The sequence below is a fragment of the Micrasema longulum genome, unplaced genomic scaffold (assembly GCF_059751315.1).
Source record: "Micrasema longulum isolate JH-2025_06_02 unplaced genomic scaffold, ASM5975131v1 h1tg001080l, whole genome shotgun sequence".
Lineage (NCBI taxonomy): Eukaryota > Metazoa > Arthropoda > Insecta > Trichoptera > Brachycentridae > Micrasema > Micrasema longulum.
Window position 1 is genome coordinate 1 of NW_028278268.1, and position 20,906 is coordinate 20,906.

The 20,906-nt window shown below is 37.5% G+C and overlaps 1 protein-coding gene across 1 annotated transcript in view; it reads right to left on the reverse strand.

Annotated features, from left to right (window-relative positions):
- Positions 1–6: 6 nt before the first annotated feature.
- Positions 7–20,906, reverse strand: part of LOC148277117 (cytoplasmic aconitate hydratase-like) — a gene marked incomplete at its 3' end in the record, with an annotated part of 55,795 nt that continues 34,895 nt past the window's right edge. The window contains exons 11-13 of the mRNA XM_088233256.1: positions 2,201–2,363; positions 925–1,025; positions 7–43 (exon numbers count right to left, since the gene is read on the reverse strand). Coding sequence (XP_088089382.1) covers positions 7–43; positions 925–1,025; positions 2,201–2,363 — 301 coding nt within the window. The remainder of the gene's footprint in view (positions 44–924; positions 1,026–2,200; positions 2,364–20,906) is intronic.

Genomic DNA, 20,906 nt, shown 5'->3' on the forward strand with positions numbered 1-20,906 from the left:
TGTCGAACCCCAGCTTCTCCAGGTACGGCACCACGCCGGATTCCTACAAAACCCAACGTGCAATCGCCACATTTTACTTTCAAATTACAAATTAATCACTTTAGGGGATAGAGAAGATTCAGAATACCACCCCGGGACGATTTATCATTCTCTTTTGATCATTAGAAAAACGTATAATTAATAAAACAGAGATGAATAACATTTTAGAGAAGGTAATAAGAGGTCTAGGCATCTACAGGGCTTATGACCTTGTCATTGGCTGGTTCAAGTGGCCACTTTACATACTGTGTAATATTCCCCATTCTGCCAATATTTGAACATCAATATTCCTTCAATTCTTTCATCTGTTGATGTTTGTGAAGTTAAAGAGCTGAAACCTTTATTTATGAGGGCGAGATTCATCTGATTGAATTATTTCACCTACATACTAGGCAATGTGGACCGGGTGGATATATCAACAATATTTTGAGTTTGCTCAAAATTTTGTAGACAAGGACTGGATTCAACTCCCTGGGGAGTTGTAAATATTGACATATTACAACAGACATGAAAAACATTTTAGAAAAGGTTAAAAGTCTAGGCATCTACACGGTTTATGACCTGTCATTGGCCGGTTAAAAAGACCAATTTACACATGGTGTAACATTCACCATTCTGCCCATATCTAAACATCTATACTCCTTCAATTATTTCATCTGATTAACGTTCATGGAGTTAAAGAGCTGAAACCTTTATTGAGGCCAATTAAACCAGTCAACGACAGGTCACAAGCCCTGTAGATGCCTAGACTTGTACATTACCTTCTCTAAAAAGTTCTTTGTGTCTGTTGTAATATGTTAATATTAACAGCTTCCCAGGGAGTTAAATCCAGTATACAAAAATTTGGGCAAACTGAAAATATTGTCGTACGAGTATAATTTTTACCTTGAGGTAATAGGTGACAACTCCCGAGCCCGGGGAGAGAGACGTCTTTATGTAGGGCGGAACTTTCAGACCAGCTTCCACCGCATTCTTGGCCAGGAGACCTGCGCAGAAAGAGCCAAGTTTTTAAATATGAATACCTCCTGAGCACAACCCGTGTCGAGGCATTCATTTACACGATTTTATATATTTTCTTATGGTGTCTAAAAATATATGTAAAATAATACATATTCATACCTAAATCCACACATATATATTATCTATATATATATATAATTCCTCTGTATGTGCGATGTCACCGTATTCCTCCTAATCAGCTTAACCGATTTACATGCGGTTTTCAGAGAAATATAGATTTTTGCGCTGTGCGTGTTCGTATATATTAAAACCTTTAATCGAATATGTAAAAAATAAGTGAAAAGGCCGAATGCTAACAAATGACGAAGAAGTGAAAGCCGAGTGAATGCGTTTGTAATGCGATCTCTTAGACGAAGGTGTGGTAAATCAATGTATGACAGGGTTACGAATGATTAAATCAGGCGAGAGTGTAAATCCGAGCCAAGTATAATTGATAAGATTAAGAATGGGTCTCTGAGAAGGTTCGGTCACGTAGAACGAATGGACGACGAAAGAATGGTAAAACACTTGTTTCATTTATGGCAAAAATGAACGGCAACGTGAGACGAGGGCGACCGAGGAAGACGCGGCACGATCAGATAAACCAAAATCTAAAGTCTGGTCATGTCAAAAGCAGACAGAACCGAAGGGCATGTTTGACAAGATGTATGAATGTGGAAGAAGCTAGGAATGTAAGCCAGGATAGACGTGTGGGCGGTCCATTCTCTCTGCCTACCCCTACGGCGAAATGGCATGATGGTAGTAGTAGTGTTGTATTCAAATAAATGAATTGAAATTGAAAATGAAATAGGGCACTGCAATTGGTACACTAATCGCAGCGTATCTTGACAATTTTTTTCTAACATGAAGGTAATATGATCAGTCTTACGCTTCAGGAGCCAATCCAGGGACTATGAAAATATTCTAATGTAAAAACACCTTATTAGATCAATATTTTATATCAACCGTGTTGGAAATCGAACCGAGGACCCTCATCTCTAAATTCTCAGCAGGTTCTTTGTTCTCGAGGTGTCCGCTCGTGTTTCTACAGGACGCGTCGAGACGGGTCTCGCACTAGTCTTATATATCCTCACTTCGCGTGTATTTAATTTACCAGATTATCTCTCAGATTTAAAATCAAACCGGCGAATCGTTCACAGACCTGCGCCCAGCATGACGCTGGGGTTGCTGGTGTTGGTGCAGGAGGTGATGGCCGCTATGACCACCGACCCGTGCGTGATGCTGTACTCGCGGCCGTCGTGGTACGTGAAGCTGCCGGAGGCGGACAGCTTCTCGGGAGTCAAGCCGAAGCCTTTGAAGCCGACCTGAAACGGAAAATCACCGAATAAATCTAAATGTGGGATTCTGTCGGATGTCGGGGGTGGATGTTGTCATGGGATTAGCTGAGCAGGGCCTCGATTATGATCGGAAGATAAAGACGACATACCTTCACATTGACAGAATAGTTGAAGATAAATTCTTATAGATATAGATAAGTTTCAAAAACTACCCTTACTCAAATGAAAGACATAACCCCCTCAATACATCACATACAAATAATAAATAATACAATCTGTATTGAATGCCGCAGCGAGACTTATTTTCGGAATCTCTAAATTCAGTCATATCACTCCACTACTTCGGGAACTACACAGGCTACGTTTTCCACAGAGGGTCGAATACAAACTCTGTTGGCTTATGTACAAGTCACTGCACAACTCTGCTCCGGAATATCTAAGGGAACTCTGCATTCCAGATGAACTAGCCGACAGGCGTCTCACGCTTAGATCAGCTACGTCTACGGCGAGAGGAAAAGTTATTATACCTCTACGCAAACAGCGCACTAAATTTAGTGAACGCGCATTTGCGGTCGCAGGCCCTACGGCATGGAATGCTCTCCCAGCAGAGGTCCGAAACTGTGAAAGTGAAGTGATGTTTCGGAAAAAACTTAAAACCCACTGGTTCTCTTAATTATTTGAATAAATCCGTAGCATGTGACAACCAAATAAATTATTTTAATTCAATTACAAATTTAAAAGAATCACTATGTAAAGCGCCCTTGAGGTATTTTGTTACGAAAATGGCGCTTTATAAGTTATCCATAATAATAATAATCACTAGATCCTCAACACAATGACAACTTAAACAAATACAAACTGTAACAGACGCGGCGGATCACTGCTTCGTCCGTAGCAATCGCGCCCGTCACAAGAACTGTATTTCTATAGGCGCTGGTGTCAAACGCAGAGTGGCCGGGCGTAGGCGGGCCTCGGCCGACGAACGATAAGCTCCGGGGGAGGTATCGCTGCCTAGAGATCCCTTGCGGGGTCGCTAGCGAGTAGCGCTGGCGGCCGCAATCCTGAGTCAGGCAACCGGGTTGTAAGGCCGGTATCTCTCCGTCGGTGGGAACGGCGGGGTGTGTTCCGGGGAAGTAGCCAAGGGTCCAAATTATCCGGGGTCCAAAATCCAATCCAAAGAGTATCCGAGTTCCAAGTCCAGGGGGTAGCGGTGTTCGAATACAGGTGGCGATGAGGTCCGGTTTGAAGCGAGGCAGGGAGACGAGGTGGAGAGTAAAAAGCCTTAGTAGTGTGACGAGATGACTGACTTTATTTTTCCCCGGCGGGGCTATATATACAACATATTTTTCCGTGCGGCGGCGGGCTAGGCCAATAGCGGGCGGTACTAGGTTGACCAATCACGCGGCGAGAGAGATAGCGAGCACATTTGCCGGCTCTATCGGTCTCTCTCGCGCCACGTATAAGGTCCGCACCCTCCCGCTACCCGGCCGCAGTTCCCCGCCGACCGCGCGGCGATCAACACTCATACAGAATAATATAACAATATATTATGGGCATACAAATATTTTTATGAATTCTAATCTATATGGGCTTCAGTATGGCGATGACCACCCCCGAAAGTGACAAATACTGGTCTTTATTGAGGAGGTGGTACATTGCTTACACATACTGAAGCCCCCTATGCTACATTAAAGCCCCAGGAAGGGCCGCCAAGTTGGTGCATGTGCTTTTACGTCGGCAACACAAACTAATACCACTTTCGGACAAAGGGATTTTGAGTATTATTCAATTAAAATCTATAACCTACTTCCACTATCTATTAAAGCAATTAGTAATGAGAAAATGTTTAAAAAGGCTATAAAAAAATGGATAGTGGAGCTAGGTAGAAGTAAAATGAATTGTATCATTCGCCCAAACCAATATTGAATCAACTGCTCCGCAAGTGTATAGCTTATGTTAGGTTTTTGTTATTTTCATTGTGCGTTTTGTAATATAAATAATATGGATGTACATATATACCTAGTTTTTAAAATTATGAATATTTTTTTAATTATCTCTGTTAATTAAATTAGTCTTCTTTGTTTATTTTTAAAAGTAAAAACATTTCAAAAAAGTAAGTTATAGTTTGTAAGAGGAAAATATGAATAAATAAATAATACTACCGACCCCCCCCCCCCCTTCAAGTTTTGGGTAAGTACATCGATATGAAACAAGGGGAAGCGTACGTCACGGTATACATATCTACGCATTAAAATGACATAGCTTCAGTATAACGTCATACTTGAAGGTAAAATTATCCCGACCGGCGACTAAGATACACTACCAATCCCCCCCCATCAAGCTTTGATGTATATACACTCGATACATTTATCTACGCATTGAGTGTTACAAATTTTATTCCACTAAGCAATTTTTCCTTTAATTACGATTTATTTAAATTTTCAATCGTTCTGAGGTAGGCATTTTTTTCTTAAAAGCCAATTTAAAATATGAGAGAAATAAATAATTTTTCAAGTCGAATTAAATTCCGACATGGCTGTCAGATTAGAAAACGAGCGCCTAGATGCGAAAAAAGATGTCACTAGATTCTGCCCTATTAACATATAAGAGTATCTCTAGGCGTTCGAAAGTCACCACTGTAAAAAAAATTGTTATCGTATTTTTTATGTCAGTTTTGCTATCTTTCTGGGAGAACGTATCGAGAGTTGGCCTTGTAATCGCTCCGTACTACCTTAGTAGATAAATACAGACGATCGTAAGCATACCGTCTTGGCAATTGTCAAAAGTCATATAAAAATCAGGTTCAAGCGAGCATTTTTTACTTGAATTGGGATTTATTGAAGTTTATAATCGCTTGGAAATGAGCACTTTCTATCACAGAAGCCTATTTAAAATATAAATGAGAACAATTTTTAATGTTAATGACGTAAGGAACGCGGACTAATTTTAGCGGTCATTCATTGGTTTGTTTGCAAGTAGGTGGAACAAATCTCTGTTGTAATTTGTTTATCTTAATGACTCCCTAGGGTGTGAAATCCAGTATTTTGTCTACAACATTTGGACAAACTCAAAATATTGACTAAATAAAAGTTGGGTATTACTGAGCGTTTGAGCATGAGTCAAGTGACTCCATTTGGTTCAACTCATCACCGCCGTAACATTCGGACGACATAATTCAATTCATTTGCCATGTAATAAATACGCATTAATCATAAACTTCGTATTTTCTGTCAATCTCCAACTGGGGTAGGAGCTCCGACCCTCTCAGCCAGCGAAATTCTACATTGGTGACCCCGACGTGATTTGAACGCCTCGACGATCCGGCGTGAGTTCAACAAGTGACGACGTAATCAATCTCTAACTGGAGTAGGTGCTCCAACCCCCTCAACCAGCAAAATCCTACATTGGTGACCCTGACGTGATCTGAACACGCACAGACGTTCCAGCGTGAGTTTTAACACGTCCCGACGCAGTCAATGTCTAACTGGGGTAGGAGCTCCAACCCTACGAACCAGCAAAATCCTTCATTGGTGACCTTGACGTGATTTGAATACGCCCAGACGTTCCGGCGTGAGTTTAACATGACACGACGCAATCAATCTCTAACTGGAGTAGGTGCTCCAACCTCCTCAACCAGATAAATTCTACATTGGTGACCCCGACGTGATTTGAACACGCCTCGACGATCCGGCGTGAGTTTAACAAGTCGCGACGCAATCAATCTTTAACTGGAGTAGGAGCTCTGACACTCTCAACCAGGAAAATCCTACATTGGAGACCCTGACGTGATTTGAACACGCCCCGACGTTTCGGTGTGAGTTTAACACGTCCCGACGCAATCAATCTCTATTTTGAGTAGGAGCTCCGACACCCTCAACCAGCAAAATCCTACATCGGTGACCCTGGCGTGATTTGAACACGCCCAGTAGCTCGATCACAAATAACTATCGACGTGCTTAAAAACATGCTAAGCATTTGAGCGATCACAATGAACATGCTTAAGTTATCGCAGTCATAAGCCAACGCGTGTAATCTCTAAGTCAACGCTCGTGTCGGTTTGTTTTTTGTTTTCCTCGTAAATAAATACAGTTCACTGGCGAAAAATCGGCGTTTACTTTAATAAATAATACAATATATTGCATTTGCAAAAGAGTAAGGAGTATCTGATACAATTACTATGGCGACTGCTTTTCTTGACATTTGGCTCGCCAACCGCCGGCTAAATGCATAAATAAATAACATGATAAATAAATAAATAAAAATAGCAATTTTGGAATATTTTCCATATTTACACCGGTGAAATTCAAATATGTGATTGCGCAGCAGGATTATACGTCGCGAAACGTAAATAATTTGACATTCAATATTAGGTGTTCACGGATGTTCCATTGCGATCGCGGATACGATAAACAACCATGGTGAGAAACTGTTATCACGTCGCTTATTAGCACTTCTTCACGATATTTTAAATAATCCGACTTCGCCTGTTTATCTTAGAGAGCTCTACGAACCTCTATCACAACACGGACAATCTCTTCGTTCTAGTAACGAGGGAACCCTTTTGATACCCTTTCACCGCTCTAATTTTCTTGCCTCCTCTTTCGCAGCAGTAGCTGTCTGTCCACACACGTCTATCCTGGCATACAATCCTAGCCTCTTCCACATTCGTACATCTTGTCAAACATGCCCTTCGGTTCTGTCTGCTTTTGACATGACCAGACTTAAGATTTTGAACAATATTTTGAGTTTGTCCAAATTTTCGTAGACAAGGACTGGATTCAACTCCCTGGGGAGCTGCTTATATCAACATTTTACAACAGAGATGAAGAACATTCAAGAGAAGGTAATATAGAAGTCCAGGCATCTACAGGGCTTATGACCTGTCAATGGCTGGTTCAAGTGGCCACTTTACACACTGTGTAACATTCACCATTCTGCCCATATTTGAACATCTATATTCCTTCAATTCTTTCATCTGTTGGTGTTTGTGAAGTTAAAGAGCTGAAACCTTTATTTATGCGGGTGAGATTCATCTAATTGAATTATTTCACCTACATACTAGACTAGGCAACGCCTGAAAATATTATTATTTCAATTTCTATACTTCTTCATGGACCAAGTGATTTATCAACTTAAACTTAAACCAGCCATTGACAGGTCATAAGCCCTGTAGATGCCTAGACTTCTATATTACCTTCTCTTGAATGTTCTTCATCTCTGTTGTAAAATGTTAAGATTTTGGTTTATCTGATCATGCCACGTCTTCCTCGGTCGTCCCCGTCTCAAGTTACCGTTCATGTATACTTGTTTTACCATTCTTTCGTCGTCCATTCGTTCTACGTGACCGAACCATCTCGGAGACCCTTTCTCAATCTTATCATTTATACTTGACTCAGATTTACACTCTCGCCTGATTTCATAATTCGTAACCCTGTCAGACATTGGTTTCCCACACATTCGTCTAAGAGGTCGCATTTCAACCGCGTTCACTCGGCTTTCATTTTTTTTTTTTTGCACCACAACAGGCCAGGAGGCCCAATTACAGTGGTGAATTACATCACAGAACACCCCGGCTTGAGAAAAATCACATTTTTAATTTTTGTGTTCTCACCGGGAATCGAACCCGGAACCTTCCGTGCGTGGGTCAAGCGTCTTGACCACTACACCACGGAGGCCGCCAAATCTCATCCTTCCATTTCATCCTTCCTCCGCCAGTTCCACGTTTCCCTTCCATGCATAAGTGTTGGGTCTCATCTCCCAAAATAAATAATTTATTAAATAACCAAAGCGATACACGCCGATGGAAAATATTTACAGAGTGCCAAAAATAATAGGAAAGTGTGCGTAACCTAGCCAGTAATGTTCGGAATTCGGTTAGAAACTATTAATTATGTAACTAATTAGTACGCCATTAAAACAATATCCTGGTTCTTGAGCGTGAATCAGTGTCCAACGCATCGATTCCGATTTCCCGCACGTTGCTCCGAGAGATTACGTCACGATTCGTGTTCATTTCGAAACAAACCATCACGCCGTTTCCCCGTAAGCGTAGGCAGAGAGGATAGAACGCCACAACACTCTATCTTTGCATACAGATCTCGCTTCCTCTACATTCATACATCTTCTCATGCACGCGCGCCGATTATTCCGACTTTTGACATGTCCACCGTTAAGTATTTGTTGGATTTGGTCATGCCATGTCTTTTTCGGCCTTCCTCGACTTCTACAACCAGTCACATTCGCATCATAAATCTTTTTAGCCGTTCTTTCATCATTCATTCGCTCCACATGACCGAACCATCGCAAAAGACCTTTCTTAATTTTGTCGATAATGCTTAACTCAGCCTTGCATTCTGCTCTAATTTCGACATTAGGGCACCTATCATACATTGTTTTTCCGCACATTCGCCTGAGGGATCGCATTTCAACAGCATTCAGTCTACTTTCGTCCCTTTTTTTCTTAAACTTCACAAACATAAACAGATGAAAGAATTTAAGGAATATGGATGTTCAAATATAGGCAGAATGGTGAATGTTACACAGCGTGTAAAGTGGCCACTTAAACCAGCCATTGACAGGTCATAAGCCCTGTAGATGCCTAGACGTCCATATTACCTTCTCTCAAATATTCTTCATCTCTGTTGTAATATATTAATATAAACAGCTCCCCAGGGAGTTGAATCCAGTCCTTGTCTACAAAAATTTGGACAAACTCAAAATATTGTGTGTACAAAATAATGATATAATTAAAATCAACAAAATAAAAGTAAAATATAGTAGTATTAAAAATAAACGAAATAAATGTTGAAATTAATAAATTACAACAGGGGTGGAGAATGCCTTAAAGTAGGGAATATGGAAGTCTAGGCATTTACAGGGCTTATGACCTGTCAATGGCAGGTTTAAGTGGCCACTTTACACACTGTGTAACATTCACCATTTTGCCTATGTTTGAACATCCATATTTCTTAAATTCATCCATTTGTTGATTTTAGTGAAGTTAAAGAGCTGAAATCTTTATTGTTGTGAAGAGATTCATCTGACTGAATTATTTCCATACTAGGCAACGCCTGAAAACAATTTTCCAATTTTCAAACTTCTTCTTGGACCAGTTGGTTTTATTACAATATTGGATGAATTTAAGAAATATGGATGTTTAAACATAGGCAAAATGGTGAATGTTACACAGTGTGTAAAGTGGCCACTTAAACCAGCCAACGACAGGTCATAAGCCCTGTAAATGCCTAGACTTCCATATTCCTTTCTTTAAGGTATTCTCCATCCCTGTTGTAATTTTTTAATCTTAATGGCTCCCGCGGGGGTGAAATCCATTATTTTGTCTGCAAACATTTGGACAAACTCAAATATTGTAAGAAAATAAAAGTATCATTGAAATCAACAGAAAAATAATATATATATAAAAAAAAATTGAAATGATAATTAATATATGTTTTCTAGAAACTCACTCTATACTATAGTAATACGTTTATAGGTACGTTATCCATAATAATAATAAAATATCTCGCTTCCTCTACTTTCATACATCTTCTCATGCAAGCGCGCCGATTGTTCCTACTCTTGACACGTCCATCTTCGAGTACTTGATGGACTCGATCAACATTCGCATCGCAGATCCTTTCAGCCGTTCTTTCGCCGTCCATTCGCTCCGCATGTCCGAACCGACGCGGCGCCCCTTTCATAATTTATTTATTTATTTATTTGACACTTTATATACATATACAATAAATATACATATAAGGGCGGGCATATTGCCTTAAGGCAATTTCTCCCTACCTACCCAAACCGTTCAGTTTGAGAAAATTATAAATACATGGACATATTGAATCTTACAATTTTATACAAAAATTAAAAGCAAAGATTAACAAAAATAAATATATATTTAAAACAAACTAACACTATACTATGAAGAGAGGAGAGGGGATGGGAAGGAGAGAAGAAGGATAAAGGAACAATTGAAATATTTAGATAGTGACATTTCAATCTTGACTTAAATGTAAATAAAGAAGGGGCGTTCTTAACATTAGTAGGTAGATTATTCCTCTGTCAATAATGCTCGTCTCAGCCTGGATTTCGACATTTTCTCGACACACATTCGCCTGCGAGATCGCATTTCGACAGCATTCAACCTACTTTCTTCGTTATTTTTCCAACTCCACACTTCGCTCATAAAAAAAATGTCCCTAGAAAAACGCGACATGTTTGGCATCGATGATTGTGACGTCAAGATTCGTGACGATGTTCTATAAAAAAATAAACGGTTAGGAACAACGTTCGAAATGAACACGAATCGTGACGTAATCTCTCGGAGAAACGTGCGGGAAATCGGAATCGATGCGTTGGACACTGATTCACGCTCAAGAACCAGGATATTGTTTTAATGGCGTACTAATTAGTTACATAATTAATAGTTTCTAACCGAATTCCGAACATTACTGGCTAGGTTACGCACACTTTCCTATCATTTTTGGCACTCTGTAAATATTTTCCATCGGCGTGTATCGCTTTGGTTTTTTAATAAATCATTTCTTACGGGAGTAAGTACATTTTTTGGAGAAACCAAAAATTAGATCAGTCGCTACAACAGCTACGATCCGCGAACTGTGTAAGGCTGAGACACGCATCGTCGACAGAATTGAGAAAGGGGTGCTGCGTTTTAGAGCGAATGGACAGCGAAAGAACGGCTGAAAGGATCTTCGATGCGAATGTTGATGGATGCAGAAAACGAGGAAGACAGAGGAAGACATGGCACGATCGAGTCCATCAAATACTCGAAGATGGACATGTCAAAAGTAGGAACAATCGGCGCGCGTGCATGAGAAGATGTATGAATTAGAAGCGAGGTCTGTATGCAAAGATAGAGTGATATGGCGTTCTATCCTCTCTACCTACCCCTACGGCCCTCACCCTCCTTTCCATCCCTAGTAAACATACTTCCCAGATACACAAATTCTTCTACCTGATTCAGAATATCTCCGCTCACGCTGATCTCACATTTAGTTATATTTTCATCCCTTTCAAAAACCATCCCTTTGGATTTATCAACATTCATAAGCAAGTGGCTTTTGGCAAGAGCTGTGGGTCTCCTTGCTGCTAGCAAGAAGCACGGCATCAGCACGAAATATTTAATAAATAAACAAACGAAGGTCGAGTTTCAAAAAAAAGCCACTCAAATGGTCACCGCGCTTTGTGTGACTCATATTTCTTAATGACAATAATTAGTATGGCATTAAAATGACTTAAATTACATTATCGAACATGACTCATAACTAATGCTTTTCGAAAATGCATCCGACCAATGACGTCACCCACATTTCGAGCGCGTCAAAATCCGCAGGATCTTGAGCGCGTCCAAATTTTTGCAGACGACTGGAATCGACCCCTCGCGGGATCGAATCCGCGGCATGAAATATTTATATAAAAAAAAAAAAATAATCATGGTTTATTTATTTTATTTTTGCACCACAACAGGCCAGGAGGCCCAATTACAGCGGTGAATCACATCACAGAACACCCAGGCTTGAGAAAAATCACATTTAATTTTTGTGTTCTCACCGGGAATCGAACCCGGAACCTTCCGTCTGTGAGTCAAGCGTCTTGACCACTACACCACGGAGGCCGCTAAAAATATTAACATATTAACAAAAATAACAATTACTTCAACAATGTTTGATTATGTCCAAATGCTTGCAGACTGGCTGGATTTCCTCCCTAGGGAGTTGTTCATATTTAAATTTATTTCAACAGAGAGGGAAAAATTTTTGAGAAGGGAATATGGAAGATGATGGGATTTGGTTCAGCCGGATGAATCTCACCCGCGTGATAAAGGTTTCAGCTATTTTACTTCACAAAAGTCAACAGATGGAAGAGTTGAGGAAATGTGGATGTTCAAACTTGGGCAGAATGGTGAATGTTACACAGTGTGTAAAGTGGCCACTTAAACCAGCCAATGACAGGTCATAAGCCCTGTAAATGCCTAGACTTCCATATTCCCTTCTCAAAAAAATTTCCCTCTCTGTTGAAATAAATTTAACAATTACTTTATGTACTACATACACATTTGGGTAAAAGATTTCTCTGGATCATGTCTAGTCTATCTAACTAGGTACAGCCTGTTTTAAGGCAGACTTTTTATGCAAAATAAACTGCATTTCTTCGATATGTTTATATTTTATTTGTTTATCTATTGTAAATCATATCTAGCTTCTACAGCATATATTTTTTTTTTAAACCAAGTATACTTCTTAAAATAGTTTTATATTTTATTTCTTAATTTTGTATTTTTTCAAATTTATGTTGTTTATACAATCATCTTTTTATTTTTATACCAACTATAGGTACTTCTTAACACTGTTCTTATCTTTAATTTTTTTAATTTTTTTTTATTAAATTGAAAACATATTATACATAATTATATACAATATTCCCAAGGAGTTTTTTTAAAAAAAAAACTCATTTGGGGACATACAGATAAGAAAATTTATTTAAAGACGTTTTTACATTTTAAACTATAATATTATTTACAAAAGCAGAAAAATTAAATTTATGATATACTACAAATTAAAAAGGGTATGAAAAATACTTGAAAATAACAAAATAAACAGAAGACTAGGCTTGGAAATAAATTCAAAATAATGTTTACATTATGCAATCTGGGAAAGAAAATTGAAAAAGTTTAAAAATTACATGTATGTATATATACATACTGAACTAGTACAAAAGAAAATCATTTTTTTTAATTAACAAAATATGCGCACACCCAATACAGGGTAATTTTTTTTTATCAAAAACGTATTGAAATTATGTATACATGCTAAAAAAAGTATAAAAAAAACACAAATAACATTTAAATAGTATTAAAAATTACATATATATTATATATATAATTTCTTTATATTATATTTTTTTAAATTTACGTTGTTAATATACTCATGTTTTATATAACTTCCATGTACGTAAAAGCCTTTTGGGCGTGAAAAATTAATAAATAAAAAAAAAAACATTACTTCAACAATGCTTGAGTATGTCTAAATGCTTGCAGACTGGCTGGATTTTCTCCCCAGGGAGTTATTCATTTTCAAATTTATTGCAACAGAGAGCTAAAACCTTATTAAGGGAATAAAGAATTCTAGGCATTTACATGGCTTATGACCTGTCCTTGGCTGGTTTAAGTTTAACTACCTGGTAAAAGAAGAAGTATAAAAAATTGAATGTTGTTTTCATGCGTTGCTCAGTAGGTGATTTGGTTCTGCCGGATGAATATCACCCGCGAGATGGGCAGAATGGTGAATGTTACACAGTGTGTAAAGTGGACACTTAAACCAGCCAATGACAGGTCATAAGCCGTATGTGGCGGTCCACTCTCTCTGCCTACTCCTACGGTTAAATGACGTGATGTTAGTAGTAGAAGTAGAAGTATTTTTTGGTAAAAGGCCTATGAGTCTTTAATATAAAATATGTGTTAAAGGTATATGAGTTATTAATATAAACTTACTAGTTTAGCCTTATGATATTTAATATAAAGTATTTTTTTGCAAGTGGGTAAAGTTATTAATATAAAGTATTTGTAAATGGCCTGTGAGTTATTGATATAAAATATTTGTAAAAGGGCTATGAGTTTTTGGTATAAAATATTTGTAAAGGGCCTATGGGTTATTATTACAAACTTACTAGTAAAAGCCTTATGATATTTAATATAAAGTATTTTTTTGCAAATGGGTAAAGTTATGTTTATAAAATATTTGTAAAAGGCCTATAAGTTATTGATATAAAATATTTGTAAAGGGCCTATAAGTTATTGATATAAAATATTTGTAAAGGGCCTATAAGTTATTGATATAAAATATTTGTAAAGGGCCTATAAGTTATTGATATAAAATATTTGTAAAGGGCCTATAAGTTATTGATATAAAATATTTGTAAAAGGCCTATAAGTTATTGATATAAAATATTTGTAAAAGGCCTATAAGTTTTTGATATAAAATGTTTGTAAAAGGCCTATAAGTTATTGATATAAAATATTTGTAAAAGGTCTATGAATCAATATAAAATATTTGTAAAAATTAAACAATAAATATTTTTGGAATAAATTATTTTTCATAAAGATATCAGCAATTTTAAATTGAACAGGGCAAATTTGGTACCCCCACCACAAAAAAAAAAGAAATTTGTCCTTTGTTTCGTATATAAGGGTCGGTAAAACCCTTCAGAGTTAGTCCCTTAGTGAAATTCGAAGTGAAAACATACATATATTATTATCGTTAGTGATTCATTTTTCGTCACCGCAACACCGACACGTGTTTTGCACGCCCGACGGTGCTTAGGGCACTGCAAAATATCGCGACTTTTTTCGTCACGAAGATTGAGTGAATCAGCCTTACGCTTCAAGTGCCAGTGATTTATAATCTATTTACCAACGCCGCAATACAGTATTATGCATTCGATTGTGCATAGGGCACTGTAATGGTATCGCGATAATTCTTCGTGAAGGATGAGATGATCAATTGACAAAAGACTCTTCAAATGACAGTGATTCATAATTTGTTTTCGAACGCCGTAATACAGTTTAGCGCGCCCGGTAGTGTATAGGGCACTGCGACAGTATCGCGATTTTTGTCGCGAAAAGTAAGATGATGAGCCTTACGCTTCAAGTGCCAGTGATTTATAGCTTATTTACCACACCGTAATACAGTTTTGTGCATTCGATTGTGCATAGGGCACTGTGATCGTATCGCGATATTTCTTCGTGGAGGATAAGACTTCAAGTGCCAGTGAATTATAGTTTTTCTTTTCAACGCCGCCATAGCGTTTTGTGCATTCGATTGTGCATAGGGCACTGTAATGGCATCGCGAGTTTTTGTCACCAAGGGTAAGATAATGAATCTTACGCTTCAAATGTCAGTGATTTATAATTATTTTTTAACATCATCATACAGTTTTGCGCCATCGCAATATTTCTAAATGAAGGATAAGATGATCAATCTTACGCTTCAAGTGTCAGCGAATTATATTTTTTCTTTTCAACGCCACCATAGCGTTTTTGGCGACTTTTTAAAGATTTTTACTCGGAAGTCACCATCGAGTCAGATACGCTCGACCAGGGACCTGGTTCTATTTCCTACGCAGAACGCCTTTCCTGTGTCCCGGCGGATGAAGAATACAGTTATGTGTGTGAAACAGAACCAGAATCCTGGACGAGTGTTTTACGATCGAATGGCGATAAGTCCGCCTAGTAGCGTAGTGGTTGACGCGTTCGCCTACCAGCCTTGAGATCCCGAGTTAAATCCCCGAAATGTTCATTTAAAACGTAATTTAATAACTGATATTTTACGTCCGCCTCGTGGCGTAGTAATTAGCGCGTTTGCCTACAATAGTATCGTTGTAATACAATCGTTGACGTGAAATATCTATTTAAAAAGCGGTTTTCACACTGAAATATTTTAGTTCCGGGCTGGCGCCTGATGCGTCAGACTGATCATCTTATCTTCATGAAAAAAAAAAACGATAAATAAACGCTGCGATTTTATTTTTATTATTTTCTTTCGTCTATTGTTATTCAGTCTCGCGAGTGTTCTGTGAGTTCAATTGTCTATGAAGATTTGGACACGCTAAAAATGGTGTTTGAGTTTTAATTTAAAATCAGTTAACACAAATCATCCACTGGTAAGAATATTTATTTATTAATTACATTGATTTGTTTTTGCCGTATTAAAGTGGCCTCTTGACTCTTAAAAAGGTGTGCCATAAAATTCCTTTCCACGCGGTGATGAACCATCGCGTTACCACAAGCAAAAGACGGAATTTTCGGAAAGTTCAGACATTTGAGAAAAGAAAAACATGGGTATATACCAACAATATTTTGAGTTTGTCCAAATTTTTGTAGACAAGGACTGGATTCAACTCCCTGGGAAGCTGTTAATATTAAAATTTTACAACAGAGATGAATAACATTTTATAGGAGGTAATATAGAAGAAGTATAAAATTAAAAAAAAAAAAAAAAAACAAGGCTTATGACCTGTCATTGGCTGGTTTAAGTGGCCGCAATAAAAGTTTCAGCTCTTTAACTTTACAAACATCAACAGATGAAAAAATCGAAGGAACACAGATGTTCAAATATGGGCAGAATGGTGAATGTTACACAGTGTGTAAATTGGTCTCTTTAACCGGCCGATGACAGGTCATAAGCCCTGTAGATGCCTAGACTTCTATATTCATCATCATCATCACCGTTCCCTTTCCGCACCTAATGGTGCATAGGGCACTGCATTGGTACTCCAATCGCAGCGTATCTTGATCATTTTTGTTACATGAAGGTAAGATGATCAGTCTTACGCTTCAGGTACCAGTCCAGGGACTATGAAATATTCTAGTGTGAAAACACCCATTCAAATAAATATTTCACACCAACCATATCGGGAATTGAACCCGAGACCACTTGCGTGGCAGGCTAACGCGCTGACCATTACACCACGAGGCCGACTTCTATATTACCTTCTCTAAAATTTTCTTAATCTCCGTTGTAATATGTTAATATTAACAGCTCCCCGGGGAGTTGAATCCAGCTATTGTCTACAAAAATTTGGGAAAACTAAAAATATTGCTGATAAATCCACCTGGTCCGTGAAGAAGTATAAAAATTGAAATTAAATTTTTAATTTTTATGTAGGTGAAATAATTCAATTAGATGAATCTCACCCACATCAATAAAGGTTTCAGCTCTTTAACATCATCGTGAAAGAATTGATGGAATCTAAATGTTAAAATATGGGCAGAATGGTGAATGTTACAGTGTGTAAAGTGGCCACTTAAACCAGCCAATGACAGGACATAAGCCCTGTAGCTGCCTAGACTTCTATATTACCTCCTCTAAAATGTTCTTCATCTCTTCAGCTCACTCCGATAACCGACTTACTGAACGAATTTTTTCTTGTCTCTTTCACACAAACACAGGCCACAGAATAGCGTCTCTGTCTTACTCGTAATAAATTATATTCTCGTGCTCTTTCTTAGGCATTAACACAGACTTGAATTGCAAATACGGCCGATCGTTAAGCATACCGTCTTAGTAATTGTCAAAAGTCATATAAAAATCATGTTCCAGGGAGCATTTTTTGCTTGAATTGGGATTTATCGGAGTTTATAATCGCTTTGAAGTGCGGAGTTTTTATCACAGAAGCCTATTTAAAATATAAATTAGAACTACTTAAAATGTTAATGAAGTAAGGAACGCGGACCAATTTTGGGGTCATTCGTTGGTCGGATTCAATCATATGACGTCGAGATAAGTCGGTAGAGCATACCGAGATAGACAGAGATGGTACAGAAGTTAAGTGTACCGTCTCGATATATACAGATAAAGACAGCGTTTAAAATTGCGGCCTAGCTATAAATCAAGTATTTTTGTCTTGTAATGATGGGAAGCGTAATGTTAGATTGTGCCCTGTTAAAAAATTATGAGAGCATCTAGGCGTAAAATGTTGCCACTATAAAAAATAAAATTAATTATTATATTTTTTCCATCTGTTTTACTATCTTCCTGAGTGTACTACGTATCGAGACGTCAAAGGAGCCGGCTTTGTAATCGCTCGTTAGATAAATACAGACGATCGTTAAGCATACCGTCTTAGTAATTGTCAAAAGTCATATAAAAATCATGTTCAAGCGAGCATTTTTGCTAGAATTGGGATTTATCGGAGTTTTTATCACAAAATACAAAATATAAATGAGAACTATTGGAAATGTTGATGAAGTAAGGGACGCGGACTAAATTTTTGGAGCCATTCATTGGTCGGATTCGATCATATTATGATCTGATATATCGGATTTATTCCACTTTGGTGGACTACCTTATGAGTGCGATGGTCTCATAAAGCTAATCCAGCAATGTAGAATGAAGGCTGATGCGCACGTCACGCGACAGGTCATAACCTCCGTCAATGCCCAGACCCGTCTCCCGGCACAAGGCCCTCTTCCAAAAGGAACTTCTGGTGTGATAGGTTCACGGTACTTCTATCACAGCTGTAGTTGCCTTCTGGACAAGGGAACGCTATTTCAACCAAAACGGAGAGCGGATAATCCGCCCGAAGCCCTTTATTCAATATAATATGTATTTATTTTGGGACAGACATTTTAAAAAAATAATTTATTGAAATCTAGTATAATTTTTTTTCTTAAATATAATTAATAATAAAAATAATGAGGACACTAAATATACTTTATTTTTTATTTATTTCTACATTTGAGAATAAACAAAGAAGCCTAACTCAAGACTCTAGTCTGGCAAAACGCACGCACAATGAGTAAATCATTCGATTTTGCCATTTTAAAACTAATGTTTGTATTAATTGCGCAGTAAATAAAACAAAAAAAAAACATAAATTAGATAAAAACAGTATTTTTAAAGGTGTCTCTGTTAAAAATATACTTAAAAGTTTTATGTAACTAAAATATAATTACTTTTAGATCGGCAGATTACGCCATTTAAAATTTAGACTAAGTTTGGATATCCGGTATCTCAATAAAGACGAAGTATCGAACTAAAATTTGGGGTAATAATTTGAAGATAATAAATTGAACATGAAAGTGGCGGAAGCAAATTATTTTTTTTTGTTTTTGAAAAGAAGTACAAGCATTTTAGATCACATACACTTCTGTGACATTTTCCTTTATTTCTACGTAAAATTATGCCTTCGAATTAACTTTAAAAAATAAAAATAAATTAAATATATTCACATACAAACATCCCCTTGCGTTCGGTGAACATTTCTCCCGTGGTGTATAATTTCATCACTGGGTTTTGTTTGCCGAATCGCGGCGGGAGGGTTCATCATCGCTCGACAATTCATCGAATATCCACGAAATCGTGATGAAATGGGGGGTTTCAAAACTCCTCATTTCATCGTAACATTATTTAATCCATTTTCTTGTAGCTCGTTTAAAACCCATTTAAAGTTGCAATATTTTGAGTTTGTCCAATTGTTTGTAGACAAAATACTGGATTTCACCGCACGGGGTCATTAATATTAACAAATTACAACAGGGATGGAGAACATTTTTGAGAAGGGAATAAGGAAGTCTAGGCATTTATAGGGCTTATGACCTGTCATTGGCTGGTTTAAGAGGCCACATTACACAGATTGTAATATTCACCATTTAAATTTTTCAGCTCTATAACTAAAATCAACAAATGGAAGAAATATGGATGTTCAAACATGTATTTTGATAAAGAGTGTAAATAAATAAAATTAAAAAAAAAAAACATAGGCATAATGGTGAATTTTACAGTGTGTTAAGTGGCCACTCAAACCAGCCAATGAAAGGTCGTACGCCCTGTAAATGCCCAGACTTCCATATTCCCTTCTCTAAAATGATCTCCATCTCAGTTGTAATTTTTGTTAACCATTTATTGTTGTTCCTGTCTAGAGATCAGGTTATTGTTTTCACTTTGGTCAATTTACACAGCGTCTTTTTTCTGAAAATCACCTCAAGGGCGATGTAAACTAAAAATCATTCTAAACTTGTACAATACATTTTTGAAAATCGCATTTCTAAATAAAGTGCACCCCATTGGTGAGAAGAGCAGAGTTTGACATTTGCAAAAAGAATTCTATATTTGAAAATGAATTATTTAAAATTTTAAAATTCAACCATAAACAAGTACGTAGGTACCGAATTAAATTCAATACTTGAAAATGAATTATTTTAAGTTCTGGAATTCAATCAGAAACAAGTACCTCTACTTACCAATGAAAAGTTACACCGTCTTTTTTACGTTTAGCCGAATGATTTTTACACGTTTTCGCGACACAACCAAGCATTTCGGTTTCGACTTAAATGTCAAGTTCACGTCAAAACCCGGCTGGCGGTTAAAGAACGACTGTATACGCGTTGGACAGGACTGAGCATTTGGTCATAATTTTAGAGGGTTCCGGGTGCGTCTATGTGTATTAATAGGTTGATGGTTTTCCTAAAAAACACCGAATCTTTTTCTATGGTTACGTAAAAGCATTATGAAGCAAAATATGTAAGTATACTTTATAATGATGAATCTGAAGAGGAAACGCGATCCGACAAACGTATTCCCGTATTTTCTGTCTGGATTTTGGCACTAGAGCAATGATTTTTTTACACACTATAGATATGTATATATCATTGGTGTATTTCTATGGTTTTACCTTTTTGATAAATTGTTTTTTATGTAAGCTAGGGCCGTCTGAAAATCCAAAAAAGAGCCCAGTTTTATCTGCCGTTTTCGGACGAACGGAATACAAATATGATCAATAATTTTGAAAAACGGAAAATGGACAGACTAAGGAAATTTCATTCTGTTACTTGTTCTAAATTGATTGAGTTTTGGGGTGCGGAAAACGAGACAGCGAAACGTCGATTTTGTCGATTTCAGTTAGGCATAATCAGTCAGACGTGCAGTTGCCTTTTTCGCGCAATATGCGAGATAGTAACAGAAAAACTATTACATCGAATTTCTCCTACACCGCAAACACCATTTTGCCAGCAGCCATATCTCTCCAAAATACAGACGTCTTGGTATTATT